At 44.6% G+C, this 17,686-nt stretch overlaps 1 protein-coding gene across 1 annotated transcript in view; it reads left to right on the top strand.

The window, feature by feature from the left end:
* The window catches only part of LOC124775332 (fibrillin-3-like), a 198,434-nt gene that overhangs the window by 96,817 nt on the left and 83,931 nt on the right, over positions 1–17,686 (top strand). The window contains exon 8 of the mRNA XM_047250166.1: positions 4,196–5,229. Coding sequence (XP_047106122.1) covers positions 4,196–5,229 — 1,034 coding nt within the window. The remainder of the gene's footprint in view (positions 1–4,195; positions 5,230–17,686) is intronic.

Here is a 17,686-nt window from a genome sequence, read left to right as displayed (position 1 = left end):
TTCGGCCGGCGCCTCTTCTGGGCTCGCGACCATATCGGTTGGTTTCGACTGGAAAACTATGGCGTGGACAGACGAGTCGGGATTTCAGTTGGTGAGAGGTAATGGTAGGGTTAGAGTGTGGCGCATACCCCACTAAACAATGGGCCCAAACTATCAACAGGGCTAATGCAAGCTGGTGGCTACATAAAGGGCTGTCTTTACACAGAATGGACTGGATCCTCTGGCCCAACTGAATCAATCGTTGACTGGAAATGGTTTGATCGAATACATGGAGACCATATCCAGTCATCAATGGACTTCATGATTCCAAACAACGATGGAATCGTTATGGATGACAATGCTCCATGTCACCGGGACGCAATTGCTCGCGTTTGCTTTGAAGAACGTTGTGGTCAATCCGAATGAATGATTTCGCCATCCAGGTTGCCAGAGATGAATCCCATCGAACATTTATAAGACATAATAGAGAGGTTAGTTCGTCATAAAATACTACATCGGCAACACTTTCACAGCTGTGGACGGCTGTAGAGGCAGCACTGCTCACTACTTCTGCAGGGGATTTCCAACGACTTGTTGAGTCCGAGTCACGGCACTTTGCTGCTCTACATCGTGCAAAAGGCGGTCCGACACGATATTAGGAGGTATGCGATGACTTTTTTCACGTCAGTGTAAGTCACAAATGTTGGATTTTTTCCACTCACGACTCTACTCTATGAATAACATTAAGTATGAAAAATCCAGTACGTAACTCCCCGACAAATACTAGAACTACAAATAAAAAATGACGTTTGACGAATGCACTCATCGCGTGTTGTGTTTTTGCACTTTGTTCGTTCGGTTTATCTAAGTTACGGCGCCTGCAAACTAAAAATGATAAACAATTTAATTTTTCGCGACATCGGAATCCGCTGGACGGACTGTGGCTGGTGTCGATCAGCAAGTGGAGTGTGACGTGCAGCCGGTGGTTGGTGGTCACTGGGCGACGAGATAACTCTAGAGCATTAACTGCTCTGATCTTGAAGCCGCCGTGATCTCTTGTTGTGTTTCTGGAAAGTTTGGCTTCAACTGGTTTGTTAGAAACTGAAGCAAATTATGTTTGACGTTCCATCAGCCAGATAACTTTAGTACACATCGGAAATGCAGTTTTAAAAAATGAAGGAAAGAGTTGACCCGAACACACAGCTTTGTATCTACATCGCGCAACGCTAACTACTTTTTTTCCGTTCTTGATAGTTGTGTTTACTCGTTGCGGACGTCACAGGACATCCGTTTAAATTCGTTTGTTGATCCTTCTACTCAGTTTTTTATTACAGAGGCCAATTCGTCCAGAAACTTTTTCATCTAACGCAGAAGTCTGAGAGGTGGCTAGCTTTATTAACGCCGTGTGTGTACTACCTGGACGTGTTGTCTGCGGCGGCCGGCTACAGGGGAATTTTTTTTTCTTTTTTCTTTTTTTTTGACAGAGACTGTACATTGGTTTTGAAGACCTTGTTGAAATATTTACCACGATATTCTCGTAAATTTTAGCATTAGCAGCTCGCATTTCATATGAAGCCGATAAGACAATTCTGTATATTCCATGATTTCGGATAGGTGAATTTGATAGCTGCATTAGGAGCATTTATTCGTACAAATAATGAACTTACTTGATTTCATAACGATAATAACCAGTTTTAGGTAATTCTTTCATTCCTGCATGACTTAATATAGTTTTAGCTTACACTGTTTCTTTTGTAATGACATGAGTACTGAGGCAAATATGGTCCGATCGGTCGCGAAATGGAAACCACAGTGAACATCAAAGATGATTCATTGTTATCAGCTTGCTGCACCTTTCATTTACTTCTCTACAGAGTCGCCGCACTGACTAAGACATTTGTCATAGCATTGTATCAGCTTTCCAGTATCATCATCGGAGAAGGCATACGTCTATGCTTCCTGCCAATTCTCTTCAGTGATAGGGTAAGTCCAGGAGAGTTGGCAGCTGGGTGAGAAGAACCAGTCGCGTTATTTCGCAAATGCGCCGCTGGAAAGCAGCTCCCGCTACTTGCGAGCAAACTATTTTGTGAAAAAAACATAGCGCAAAAGTTTTGCTGCCATTTTCATGTTAATTCGAGAAAACTCACATTCTCTGTTGTGGTAAGCCAAAAAGTTCCACCGTTACCGATTTTAGTATTAAGAATTATTTTGTACAATATTGAAGCAGTTTTTCTAATGCAAGCTTGACAAATGTGTAGGTATGAAAGTAAGCTTAAGTGGCCACCGACTTCACTTACTGCGGATAGAAGTCTATCAGACAAGCGGGAGAGACGGGCCATCGTTATCCGCGAGAGACAGACCACACATTTTAATGTAAGAGAGATGGGGTACAAATAAATTTGCCTCAAGGTGTGTGAAATAATCCCACTCAAAATGGCTGCAGTCTACGACTATGCTTATTTGTTGGAAAATACGTTTGTGCCAACAAATGGAAGAGCAGAATCTCACACACAGGTTAACCAGACACTTCTAAGCCCATCAAAAAACCTACTGATCACAAGCACATCAACAGAAAAGAATTACTGCACAAGTGAAATTCCTTCCCTGACACAACTTTCGACTCCACTCATACTTCACGTGAAGCTTCCGTGACTACAACCTCAAATCTGACTTTCTTATGCCAACACACACACAAATTTCGGAAGAATATCATCTGTTCCTGCTACTGATGAAACCATGACTTTTAAGAAGAAGGCAGCAGCTCTGTCCAAAGGGCTAAACTCTGCTCAAAATATAGAAAACATAAAGAGAAAGAGTTCTAAGAAAGATAGGAAACAGGGAAAAAGCACAAAAAGATCACCAAAGGGAAGTACTTTTGAAGAGAGAAACAGATTAAAGAAGCTACAAAAAAAATATTGCTAATATTTCATGTATGCATCAGATGCAGACCCGGTAGAAGATTAAGAAAATAGCTTCGATGAATGGGATGAACGGCAATGATGACTGAATTAAGCATTTTTTCTCCTCACGATGGTTACATGAGTGATGTTCAGCATTTGATAATAAGTGTAATTGCTGTTTTGAGAGAAAGACAGGCTAATGCTTGAACAAAACTAACAACTCATTAGAAAAGCCCATGTTCAGTCAAGACTTATAGTATACTGATACAATTGTTTTGGAGAAAATATTTAATAGTATAATTCAGTATTCATCTCAATATATTCCAAATAAAAATCTGAAATTTTAATTAACTCTTTCCTTAATCTACACCATTTTTATATGGCCCATCTCTCGCAGTACACTGCTCCATCTGACCCATGTACCTGTAGGTAAGATGGAACAGTCATGTAAATATTCACATTATCATATTTCTTATATTTTAAGTGGCAACGCCTCAGTAGAATATCGTACTTCAGTTTACATGACACTCTATTCGAACATGCTACTAGAAGTAAAAAAAAAAAAAATTAAAAATTCACAATTTGCATGTTACAGAAAGTGGTCCAACTCTGCCAGAGCTACTATATGCAGCTTGTAGTCTGTGGCAAAATATTGTCTCCGTATCCAGCGGCTTATGCGAGCTGAGATGAAAATCAGCGAGAGCCAAGCAGAGGCTGCATGACGAGTGTTCAGACACTTTTCGTCGAAAACGCTGCAGAAGCGTCCTTATTATCCCAATAGTGTACGGCCGAGAACTGGCAAGAAGGAAATGCATGATTATTACATTGTGAGGGGTTGCATGAAATCAGGCGAAATCTCTCACACGTTTGGCGGGAGACACTATGTTCCAGGCTTCAACCGGCCGCTGTGACCGAGCGGTTCTAGGAGCTTCAGTCTGGAACCGCGCTGCTGCAACGGTCACAGGTTCGCCTCGGGCATGGAGATGTGTTCTAAGTCGGGCTTCTTTAAGTGTTCACTTTGCACCCAGAGTTGAAAAGAGCGACATGACGTGATCTACGAGTATACTAAACGTTGTCGAACACATCTGTGTTAAGCATCGTCGGATTTTCTCTGTGGTTTCCATTTCGCGATCGATCGAACCTTACTTTTCGAATAGCCCTCCTCTCAACAGAGCGGATTTTTGTAAAAGTGGACGTAAAGCACAGAAAAACACTTTCGAAAATGTAAACTGTAACAGTAGCATTTTTTAAAGGATAGATGAAAAGTAAAACAAAGAGAAAACTCGATTCTTTTGGTGTGCGCTGCTGTCCCATAGGTGGACGAGTGCCTGGTGAACAACGGCGGCTGCTCTCACGAGTGCCGCAGTACCCTGTCCGGAGTGGAGTGCTCCTGTCCAGACGGATACGAACTGCGGACTCCGACCACGTGCCACGACGTAGACGAGTGCGCCCTGGACGACGAGGAGGAGGATGACGACGACGACGATGACGACGACGACGAATATGTTGGCGGTGGCTGTTCCCAATTATGTGTCAATACGGATGGCAGCTACCGCTGCGAGTGTCTCCCAGGCTACCGGCTGTCGGAACAGAACGGACGAGAATGCCGCGACGTCGACGAATGTGAGCACGGGAACTCCTCGAATGGTGGAGGGCCTCCGTGCTCCCACGGATGCGTCAACACGGAAGGCAGCTACCGGTGCGAGTGTCCGGAGGGATTCCAACTCGACGGAGGCAGACACAACTGCATCGACATCGACGAGTGTGAGAGCGACGAGAGAGGGAACTGCAGTTACTTCTGCGTCAACACTGCGGGCAGCTACCGCTGCGAGTGCCCCGACGACTGGACTCTTTCGTCGGACGGCCAGACCTGCCTGAGGGCTTCCAGAACGTGCGCCGTGCGTAACGGCGGCTGCTCGCACTACTGCGTGGACATCGGCGGCGGCGTGCGCTGCGAGTGTCCCGAGGGCTTCGTGCTCTCGGACGGAGGCCGGCAGTGCAACGACGTGGACGAATGCGCGCCCGGCGGCGTCGGCGGCGGCTGCTCGCACCGCTGCGTCAACACGGTGGGCAGCTTCCGGTGCGAGTGCCCCGGCGGGGGACAGCTTGCGGCCGACGGGCGCACTTGCGCGGGACCGTGCCACAGCCTGGCCGAGCCCTGCTCGCATGCCTGCGAGGTGGTGGGCGGCGCAGCGCGCTGCACCTGCCCCGACGGCTACGTGCTCGCCGGCGACGGCCGCTCCTGCGACCTCAACGAGTGCCTCTCGCCGGGCCGCACCGGCTGCTCGCACGGCTGCATCAACACCGACGGCGGCTTCCGCTGCGAGTGTCCCACCGGCTTCGTACTCGGGTTCGTATACTCTAACGTATTTCAATACAAATCCTCTACATCTACATCCATCTACATCCATACTCCGCAAGCCACCTGACAGTGTGTGGCGGAGGGTACCTTGAGTACCTCTATCGGTCCTCCCTTCTATTCCAGTCTCGTATTGTTCGTGCAAAGAAGGATTGTCGGTATGCCTCTGTGTGGGCGCTAATCTCTCTGATTTTATCCTCATGGTCTCTTCGCGAGATATACGTAGGAGGGAGCAATATACTGCTTCACATCTCGGTGAAGGTATGTTCTCGAAACTTCAACAAAAGCCCGTACAGAGCTATTGAGCCTCTCTCCTGCAGAGTCTTCCACTGGAGTTTATCTATCATCTCCGCAACGCTTTCGCGGTTACGAAATGATCCTGCAACGAAGCGCGCTGCTCTCCGTTGGATCTTCTCTATCTCTTCTATCAACCCTATCTGGTACGGATCCCACACTGCTGAGCAGTATTCAAGCAGTGGGCTAACAAGCGTACTGTAACCTACAATACTGACATGCAACCCCATCCAAGTATTTGATAAACATTCCTTTCAGGTACTTCATGTACCAGAGGGAAAAGGCTCATACCACAGCATAAAATAGCCGAATAAGCTTGCGCTTAAAAGACTGACTGAAGAGTGGGGTACCAGCTGCCTCACGCAACCTTCCCCAGCACCTTTAAAATTTTTCTCAAAAATTTTGACTTCCGAACATAATTATGCTTTTTTCAACATGCAACTCACCTCAAACTCCCACAATCTGCCCCAGTTGTAACTCAATCACGCCCTCTTGTCCATCGCTGTATGTCACTCATACGCATCCACTGTCTCTTTCCCTTTCTCAACGACTCATTCAGCCCAACTTATTATCTCCGTGTGTCTCTGTGTCATTTTATCCTGTGTCACAGCATAGTCCCCTTCCTTCCGTCCTACTACTATATTCTCCTCTCATTGTCACTGTCTCCCTTTTGCACTCCTTTAATGCTAATACCTCATTCCTTCCATCCTGCTGCTCTGTCTCTTCTCATTGTCACTATATCTCTCTTCCTCTTTGTCTTTGTCATATACTCCGTCTCTCATTACACTGGCTCTCGCACACTTTCATTTTCTTTTCATTCTTCCCCCCCCCCCCCCCTTCCGCATCAAACAAATTTTTGACGTGTATCTCCATAACGGATAAAGTCTCTGAGAACTATGGGACTTAACATCTGAGGTCACCAGTCCCCTAGAACTTAGAACTACATAAACGTAATTAACATAAGGACATCACACACATCCATGTCCGAGGCATGGTTCCAGACTGATGCGCCTAGAACCACTCGGCCGCAACGATCGGCAAAGGATAAAGACTTTTTAAACTGTGGAGATGGTTCTTCTAGATAAATGCCTGAACAATGATTATTAAAATTTGAGCAATTTTCTGCGATTATTTGTTATTCAGATTTCGCCTCATACCTGATTTTAAGTGAAGAGGTAGGGTAAATTTGAACCTCTGTACCTTGGAAACGGATAAAGATACAATCAAAAGTTTCAAGATTATTTGAGACCGGGGTCTTAGAAACATATCGTAAAAAATTCAGCCATTTGCTGTGAATAGCCGCCTTGGAATCCGCGTCCGGGTTTTGGTCTGCTGGTGACGACGAACATATAATAGTAGAAAATCTTTGTGGGGTTTTCCGAGGAACTGCCCACGAGCTAATGGTGCCGCCGTAAGTGCCATCAAGCCCACCACAGATCACATCAATTGTAAAAAGAACCAACCGATTTGCTCTATTTGCCTAATCATGGGGAAGTGTATAATATTCATACTTCGACCCTTTGTTGTAGGATAGTAACACTAAGACGATCCTTCTGTTTAATATACAAATGGTCTCTAGGCCAAGAGCTATCCAAAACTCTTCACTATGCCTGTTTATCACCAAAAGAACACAAATTACGAAATGAAACTAAACTCCCCGAACAGGCCATGAAGGCCCAATGCTACCGACCCACCACAGTGTCATTCCCAGCCAACAGGCTTCACTGGAAGCAGATCTGGAGGAGCATGTGTTCATCACACCGCACTTGTGGCCGTATGTCAGTTTACGAGACCGGAGCCGCTGCTTCCCAATCAAGTAGTTCCTCAGTTTGCCTCACAAGGGCTGAGTGCACCCTGCTTGCCAACAGCGCTCGGCAAATTGGATGATCACCCATCGAAGCTCCAGCCTAGCTCGACAGAGCTTAGCTTCGGTGATCTGAAGGTTGACGGGAACCGGTGTTACGATTGCGGCAAGGCCGTTGGCGCACAAGGTATGAGCACCACAAACTTCCTTTTTATACAAGGCGTTTTGGAACATATTAGATACGCGTGCTGTCTCATGCGTATCTATACACTGAATGGTCGTTCTGCCCCCCCCCCCCCCCCCCCCATTATTTTTAGATGGACTTCAGTATGATATCCACATAACGTATGGGGGAGCTGAAGGAGCTGATAAAGCCTTTCTTTACCTTTCCTTCTCCCAATAACTCCAAGGAATAAGGAGCAAGGAAATATCAAATGAGATCCATCATGAGTGATTTGACGAGGAGCCTGTACCCAACTGGGGCTGAATCAAGACTAAATGTTCGTTACTGTCGATTCAATGGGATACTGTGATTTGTATAAATATATGGTTTTCTAACAAGCTGCAGCAGCCATACATCTAATAGATCCACCCAGAGGCTTCAAGAAAGCACAAGAAAGAGGGTGAGCACTTACCTTGTGTAGTTTGTCTGGATTCTCAGCCAAACCCCGTTTGTGTTGGGTCTTTATACATTTGACGAAGGTACTACCAGTACAGATCTTGATTTTGGCCAACAAAGTATACCACGACAACACGTTGTCCCCAAGAGCCCGGGTCACCGAATCCACGAACATCAAGAAGCTCACAAATAGCATTAAGAGCAATGACACAAAATAGTCTGACGATAGTCTACTGCTTTCATTATTTAGTATTTTACGTACACAGAAATTAAATAAATCAAGGTAGATACTTGGATCCGTGCAATTATTATATGGAATGGGCAAGGCGGCAAGTATTCGAACCACTTACATGAAGTTACGTATTGCATGTGTCCGCTGTTTTGCGAGCAAGGTCTACTGTGTTACTTGTGCAATTAATATTTCGTATAGTGACAGAAATTGAAAGTGTTACACCATAAAACACCAGCTCATACCACTCGCGCTGTGTGGAAAGATCATCACAATCGATTATTACATAAAGAAAATTACGTTTCAATCTTACCTAACCTCGAAAACGAACATAAGAATGAGATGTTAAAAGCCAACTGTTGTCTTCAGAAATCTCACAACTTAGCAGCCTAAACTAGTATCATTTTCAAGTTGTTTACAGCCATTTCCCTGCAAGCCCACGTAAATATGCATCGTTCTGTTATTTATGTGACGACAACAGGTAACCCTTACAAGCGCAACGGAAAACAGACGGGAGCAAATGATTGATAGTGACAATGATTATTTCGTCCTATAAAAAAATAAATCAGATAGGGATGTGCAAGTAGTGTTATGGAAGATTACCTTATAGGAAATGGTCCGCACCATGCGCATGTTTGGACAGTCTGTATACTTTATAACAACTCTGAGAATTTTGTGTCAGATCGAGACTCGAACCCGGGGCTTTGCCTTTCGCGGACAAGTGCTCTACCAACTGAGCTACCCAAGCACGGCTCACGCCCCGTCCTCACAGCTTTACTTCTGCCAGTACCTCGTCTCCTACATTCCTAACTTTACAGTTGCTCTCCTGCGAACCTTGCAGAACTAGCACTCCTGAAAGAAAGGATATTGCGGAGACATGGCTTAGCCACAGCCTGGGGAATATTTCCAGAATGAGATTTTCACTCTGTAGCGGAGTGTGCGTTGATATGAAACTTCCTGGCAGATTAAAACTGCGTGCCAGACCGAGACTCGAACTCGGCATCTTTGCCTTTCGCGGGCAAGTGCTCTACCATCTGAGCTACCCAAGCACGACTCACGCCCCATCCAAGGTAGGAGACGATGTTCTGGCAGAAGTAAAGCCGTGAGGACGGGGCGTGACTCGTGCTTGGTAGCTCAGTTGGTAGAGCACTTGCCCGCGAAAGGCAAAGGTCCCGGGTTCGAGTCTCGGTTCAGCACACAGTTTTAATCTGCCAGGAAGTTTCATATCAGCGAACACTCCGCTGCAGAGTGAAAATCTCATTCTGGGAACTCTGAAAATTACTTACGTATACCACTTATAATCGTTTAATACAAAACGATCTTGTTCAAGCGCATTTGATGCGAGGTGGACTGTAGGGAGTGCTGGGTCAGGTGCTTCATTTTGCATCAGTCTCCTGTATGATTGCTACCTGAAAACGTGGGAAGTCACGTAATACACAAGCTGTTAGTGGTGTAAGTGCAAATATTGTCACCATTGGTACCTTAATGTACCCGCTTCAGTGCGTTAGTTGTTTTTTGTCTGCGTCTAGCACTCTTCCCGCAAACTCGTCACATAAATTACTACCTTACGTTTTCTGCACGGTCGTAACCGTGCCACTAAGTGGACTACGCTTGTCAGTATAGACTAAATGTTCTGCATCCACGCCTCCACGCTTCAACACCTGACCTGATTCCAGGGCGAATTAACCGTTAACGGCTTAGTCTTGTCACGTGTACTTGGAGGTTCCAACCAACCTGAAAACACACTACTCCTAATAGCTGTAATTATTAGTCTGCAGCCCCTTGGCCTAGCCGCTCGGTCAGGGCGCCTTGTCACGGTTCGCGCGGCTCCCCCCGTCAGAGGTTCGAGTCCTCCCTTGGGCAGGGGTGTGTCTGTTGTCCTTAGCGTAAGGTAGTTTAAGTTAGATTATGTAGTGAGTAAGTATAGGGACCGATGACCTCAGCAGTTTGGCCCCGTAGAACCGTAACACTAAATTTGTCTGCAGATGAAGTAAATATTAATGTAATGTTGTTCAGTACACATTCCTCTGTCGCTAATAAAAATATCTGCTCTTTTACCCTTAAAACCCTGAATAACAATACTCGTAGTGTCGGGGAATGTGCAAAATATTTGCGAATGTCAGTCGAGCTAAACAGGGTATGGGTTCACGATATGGCCTGTTATGTATGTGATCCTACATGAGCATTTGGTAGATTAAAACGTAGGAAGTGTCGGAAAAACAGTTATATGGATATTAGGTTGACCAATAGTTTACTCCTTTTACAGCGTAAGCAGAATTACATTTAAGATCATTGAGAAACAACGAAATACAAACTAAACTGAAAAAAAATAAAAATAGATCTCTTTACAGAATAAATAAATAAGGCTGTCTGAAGGTCTGACTGATTTGTTACCGAATGAGAGTGGGTTTAGTAACCAGTATGAACATGGATGCCGATAGAAAGCATAGATATCCAGTTCCAGGTAAGCACATGACTCAAACCCATTCAAAAGAATTAAGTTTCGTTTCCAGTTAGAGTGCCAAAGAAAAGTTATAGAAGTTGTAGATTTACCGTAAGCAACTGCGACATCGGAAAATAATTTCGAACTGCATAAGTACAGCCGACTATGCTTGCAGGGCGATACTAAAGCAAGTAACGACCTAACCAAGCGACTTTCAGCAACATAGAGTGAACTCATCACAGCGACTGGCAACAGACGACATCTTGCCAGAACCAAGACGAAAACAAGAGTATGAGAATCACAAAACTGCAGCAAAAGCGAACATTTGTTGCAAATTGTCTGATTGGCCGCCGCAACCAAAGAGGCTCTAGTGGGTCATGTCGACTGTCGAGCCAAAAGGCTACGCAAGACAGTGCAGCATCGATACATCCATATATAAAATGCGTTTTTCTTTGGATATGACATGGCAGTTTCGCTTTAATGTGTCAATGAAACGAGACTAGAAGCGCAATCATTTCACTGTGACCCCAGATCGACACAGTAAACTGCTTGCATGTGGAATCCTGAATAAATTATTGCCTTTTCTGAAACAAGTGGTGCGTCAGTTCATGAAGTCTGATGACTGGCGGCCAGTATGAAAACATGTCCTTCCATCGCATCCCCGACACTCTTTACCTGTGACAAACAAGGAGACTGGCCAAGCCAGTAAAGAATCCACACAATCCTCAAAGTGTCTGTGGTGTCATTTGATACTCTTATCATCCTGGGAATTACAATAGGGTTTACCATCCCTGCCACGTTCTGGCGAGCATTCAGCATCCTTTCAACAATAGTCAAATCATTCCTGTTCTCATATTCCACAACTCGCTACACTATGATTCCTGTTGGAAATCTAAGCGTCTCAACAATCGATACATCCTATGACCTTTCACCAGATATTCTACGCACAAGATGGCATCGATCTGACCGCCACAAAAAGAAGCGAGACTCGGCGCTGCCACTTGATGACCAAATCAGCTCTGGGTCTACATCACGATTGTCTCTGTTGTTTGTGGCGTGGTGTCAGCATTAAACAATGCTTAGCAACTCTGAATCTCAACCTAGCTTCCGGTGATATTTTCACGACGGTCCGAATTTTAGCTGTTTTGATCCGTCTGTTCGTCTTTGCCAGTCGAGTGACTCTACGAACTTCACGCTATGTAGTGCCTTCAGAACTTTCCGTGTCCACTCCTCTTATCGCACTGTTATGCTGGGTCCATATCGTCGCTATTCTCCCTGCTGTTATAACATTACAGCCGATTGTCTATGAGATCTTTCGGCATGATGTCCCTCAAAGCTTCGACCTTTCTCCGAAAGACGCCGCAGCTGCCACGTGTACGATCTCTACGCATGCTGTGCTGCTGTCCCCACCTAAAAAATTCAAGTAACGTTAGACGCACCTAGCAACCGTCATGCAGTCACACCCTTCTTGATCTGCAGAAATGGCGTTTCTGAGTACTGCAAATAAGCTCGCATAAGAATGAAATTTTAATCAACATATCCAACAAGGACGGATATACTGGTGTAACGTCTTGGTAGTGGCCGTTCAGAGTTAGTTAGTTATATGTTCCATAGACCATTTCAACATTTCTTTTATCGATGTGATGCATAACGAGTCAGTTTACAGGATATGTACGCATGGTTAGTGTTAACATCAATGAATATATTGTTCAGTCCTACTCATGCTGCTACAGTGTTTTTTCTGGCTACTAGCTTTTAAGTAGAAATTCGTCAATGGAATAGAAGGAGTAGTTCACTACCTGTCGGACGTTTAATGTTATCGGGCAAATAATAAAAAAAAATTGTGTTGCTGCCTACTGAACTTCTGTCTGAGCCTTTGACAGCTTTAATAGAGCGAAATAGAGGCCATTTTTCTCTCTAGTGTCGTAGGTATGGATATCTCTGTCCATTACTCTCCGAACGTTCTCAACTGGGGAGAGGCAGGTGATCTTGTTGGGCAAGGTAGGGTTTTTCAAGCACGAAGATGAGGTGTAGAAACGCTGGCCTTGTGTGGCCGGGCATTATCTTGCTGTAGTGTAAGCCCAGCATGGCTTTCCATGAAGGGCAGCAAAACAGGGCGTAAAATATAGTCGACGTACCGCTGTGCTGTAACGGTGCCGCTGATGAAAACCAAAGTCGACCAGCAATGACAAGAACAAGCACCTCAGACCATCACTCCTGTCTGTCCAGCTGTATGGTATTCCACCACACTTTGGGGCTGCTACAGACATGTCTTCGGCCTGGAATCTCATTGACTGGAGTAGAATTATCTTCTTTGATGAGTCCCATTGCGAAATAAATCCAGACGACCAGCGAAGGCGTGGGGATACCAACCTGACAGTCGCCCGCCATACAGCTTGACAGCCGGGTGTGATGGTCTGGGATACTATTTCATCTCTTAGCAGGACCGCTTGGTTTCATCCGCAGCACCCTTGCAGCACGGCGGTACATGGATGAAAATCTATACCTTGTTTCGTTGCTTTTCACGGCAAGCCATCCTGGACCTACATTTGAGCCCAAACACAGAGTGTGTTTCTACTGCTTGTCATCATGCTTTCCAATCCTACCTTGGCCAGCAAGTTCGCTGGAACTTACCCCAGTTTAGAACGTTTGGAGCATAACTGGCAGGGCACTCCCCCCAGTCGGGATTTTATGATCTAACACGTCAATTGGACATAATTTGTCACAGTATCCCTCAGGTTGATATCCCACAAACCTATCAGTCACTGACAAACCAAAAGTTGTTTTCATAAGTGCCAGAGGGTTACCAACGTGTTATCAACTTTCCCAATTTGTGAAGCTCTTCCTCTTGAATAAATTAACCAATTGTTCTGAAACTGTAATCTTTGCTTGTCTGTACATGTACATCACAACCACCGATTTTTGTCCCATTCGGGTGCTTCCTTCATGGTGTATCCTTTTTTCTTTCTCACAGGGCGCATCAACATGCGAAATTTTGAAATTTGTAGTAGATATTTATACGGAGTTAACCCTGAAATATGGGAAAAAGCTCATACTTGCAGTTTTCTTGCAACCAACCTACGTGCCATGCATGTATGTGTTTCGTTTATGGAGCGTGATAGCAAATCTCCCATGGCTGTGAACTTTGTATGTAGTTTTATTTTTTTACTTTCTTCTTGTAATAGTGGACTGCATAGTCAGTGATAGTATGAGATGGAGACAGATTTCTGAATAATGGAATTCTATGTAGCAAGATAGTACTTTCTTTAAAAAATGAGCTTCAGCGCCCCCACAATGTATCTTGCACACAGCAAGAGTGTACTTTGTTTTAAAATGTCTTTCACACATAGGAGTGAACTAGACCTGCTATCTACCACTGTGCAATAATGAATCACCCTCAGTATCCCACAGGTTTTCTGCACGTCCTGCCGCTATTGTGACATCTACTAAAAATAATTCATGGTGCCAGGTGCAGGCGTGTAACAGGACGTACTTCCTGGATTGTGACATCATAATTCCACAATCCTGAATTGTGCCATTTTGATCTTTTGGGAACCAGTTAGTGTAATTACTAAGCTCAAGTTTTCAATAAGGTGTTTTGGACTGCTATCATCGTGACCCTTAGGCCTTGAGGACTTATGCGTTAGTTCTGGCATCTTGATTTGTAATCTCATGTCTATGCAATCTGAATCGCCATCCTTAATTGTGAATTAGTACTGGTCAGTATTCTGGTGAAAACTGGCAACTATGCAGGCTGCATCCATTACCACTGCCAATAAGGCAACAGTCCGTATCACATTTTGTATTTTCTGTCATTTATGTGTAACGTAATTTGCCTAGAGAGGTGGAGGGAGAAGGCAGGACTAGGTAATAAATCATTCTGGCAAAAATGCAGACTGTGCCAGAACACATGAATGCTTCATACTGCCCTCCACCACTTGAATACATCCACCCCTCACATTGAGAGGCAGATTCATCTGAAATTTGGGTTTTGCAGTCAGACATTTACAACCATGACTGTCACCAAATACCTCCGAAATATCTAATTGTTTAATTCATCTGTTCGTTTTCTTAAAATGGCACACCATATTCAGATTCATACGACGTCAGAGTTACACTTAGCAATAATTATCACTGATCCCGGCGGAGGTTCGAGTCCTCCCTCGGGCATGGATGTGTGTGTGTTTGTCCTTAGGATAATTTAGGTTAAGTAGTGTGTAAGCTTAGGGACTGATAACCTTAGCAATTAAGTTCCGTAAGATTTCACACACATTTGATTTGAATAATTATCATTTTGTCTGGCATAAAAAAATTCTGATAAACGCAAAAGCATTTGATGTCTTCCTTTTACATATCTGAATGCGCCTGTTCTCCACAATCATATTCTCCATAAATATAATTAAATTGGAACTGTCACATGCATAATGTTGAGGCAAAGCGAAACGAAGACTGCAATTTATTGGCCTAATCCTTAGAAAATGCAGCAGGACTACTAATGAGACCACCTGCACTACGCTTATCCGTCCTCTTCTGGAGTGTTGCTGCACGCTGTGGGATCTGCATCAGATAGGATTGACGGAGGTCCCGTGCACTACTTGAGAGTGGAATGTTAGAGAAATTGCTTGAAGGTGGTTCGATGAACCCTCTGGCAGGCGCATAGTGGTGGATTGCAGAGGAATCGTGTAGAGATAGATGTAGATCAGCCTCAAAACATCAGTTTGCTACTTTTTCACTCTATTCTTAGATCTGAAACTTGTGCACCATTATTCTGTTGTTCACCTCTTTCATCAGATGAACAACAATTTTCTCTAATGATACTCTCTGCAGTTAAATTAATGTCCAGTCACATCAGTTTGATCACCAGTCAATAGACTCCATGTGCCTTTTGCGGCACAGACATGCAGGAAAAGAGTCAATGAGATTTTACAAGATACTAACAGGAATATAGAGCCATGCTAAATCCAGTGCCGTGGCTAGCTAATCTAAATTTGTCGGTTGAGAATTCATGGCGCGAACAGCTCGATGGAGTTGGTCCTTCATATTCTCAACTGGGTGTAAATTTTGGAAATTTGGCAGGTGGGTGAATGCAGTAAACTTATGCTGGTGTTCTTCGTACCATTCACATACATTGCATGCTGTGCGACAAGTTGCATTGTTCCGATGGTAGACAGTGTCATGCTGAGGAAAAAACAAACTGCATGTAGGGGTGGACGCGAGCTCCAACGAAAGATGCATACATGTGTTGACCCAGTGTGCCTTATAGAATGACGATATCACCTAGGAAAATCCAGATAAACATTTTCTAGAACATAACGGTCCCTCCTCCGGCCTGAACGCTTCCGACGATTGTTGCATCGTGTTTGCACCTGTCCGATGGAGCATAAAACGTGATTAATCTGTTAAGGCCGACTATCGCCGTTCACTGGACACCGACTTGCCGTACTGACATCCAAATTCCAGCCTTCGTCGTCGATGAACAACAGTCAGTAAGGGTGCATGAAACAGGTGGCATCTGCGGAGGCCTATGCGCAGCGCGGCCGCGATGACCGAGTGGTTCTTGGCGCTTCAGTCCGGAACCGCGCTGCTGCTACGGTCGCAGGTTCGAATCCTGCCTCGGGCATGGATGTGTGTGATGTCCTAAGGTTAGTTAGGCTTACATAGTTCTAAGTTCTAGGGGACTAATGACCTCAGATGTTAAGTGCCATAGTGCTTAGAGCCATTTGAACCATTTGAACCCATGCGCAGCGGCATTCTCTGAACGGTCATTGATGGGACACTGTTGACAGCCCCTTGGTTCAACTGGGCGGCCAGTTTCTCAACAGTCACACGTCTATTCTCCTGTACACATCTCCGCTGCCGTCGCTGACCCCTCTCATCGATGGCCCGTGGAGCACCACAGTTACCTTGGCGCCAGTTTTGAATAATGCTAGTTTACCACGCTCAGTGTACTTTAACAACGGCGTCAGGCAAATAGTTTACAAAATTAGCCATTTCTAATATGCTTCCACCCTAGTATCTGAATTAGATCGTGTTCGACGACCCTTCCTGTCGCAGTCATCATTCGTCTTGCTGTTTCGATGCGGCCCACAACGAATTCCTCTCCTGTATAAATCTCTTCATCTCAGAGTATAAAAGCAACCAACGTCCTCAATTGTTTGCTGGATATATTCCAATCTCGGTATTTCGCTACAGATTTTGTCCTCTACAGCTCCCCCTATCACCATGGAAGTCATTCCCTGATGTCTTAATAGATGCCCTATCATATTGTCGCTTCTCCTTGTCAGTGTTCTCCACATACTTCTATTCTCTCCAATTCTGCGCAGAAACTCCTATATATTCCGACCGTATCAGTCCACCTAATTTTCAGCTTTCATCTGTAGCAGCACATCTCAAATGCTTCGATTCTCTTGTCATACGGTTTTCCCACAGTCCGTGTTTCACTACCTTACAACGCTGTGCTCCAAACGCACTGTATCAGGAATTTCTTCTTCAAATTAAGGCCTATGTTTGATACTAGTAGACTTCTCTTGGTCAGAAATGCCCTTTTTGGCAGTGCTAATCTGCTTTTGATGTCCTCCTTGGTCCGTCCGTCATTAATTATTTTGCTGCCTACGTCGTAGAATTCCTTAACTACATCTCCTTTGTGACCATCAATCCTAATGTTAAGTTTCTCGCTGTTCTCATTTCTGCTAGTTCTCATTACTTCTGTCTTCCTTCCATTTGCTCTCAATCCATATTCTGCATTCATTAGACTGTTTATTCCATTCAGCAGATCCTCTTCTCTTTCAGTTAGTATAACCATGTCATTAGCGAATCGTATCATCGATACCCTTTCACCTTGAATTTTAATTCCACTTTTGAACCTTTCTTTTATTTCCATCATTGCTTCTCCGATGTTCAGATTGGAAAGTAGGGCGAAAGACTTCATCGGCTGTCTTACACCCTTTTTAATCCGAGCACTTCGTTCCTGGTAGTCCACTCGCATGGCTCATTTACATATTGTGTATTAACCGTCTCCTTAATGCCCCGGCTTCTTAATGCTTACTACAATTTTTCACA

Source organism: Schistocerca piceifrons, chromosome 1 (assembly GCF_021461385.2).
Source record: "Schistocerca piceifrons isolate TAMUIC-IGC-003096 chromosome 1, iqSchPice1.1, whole genome shotgun sequence".
NCBI lineage: Eukaryota > Metazoa > Arthropoda > Insecta > Orthoptera > Acrididae > Schistocerca > Schistocerca piceifrons.
This window is presented reverse-complemented; position numbering and strand designations above follow the sequence as displayed.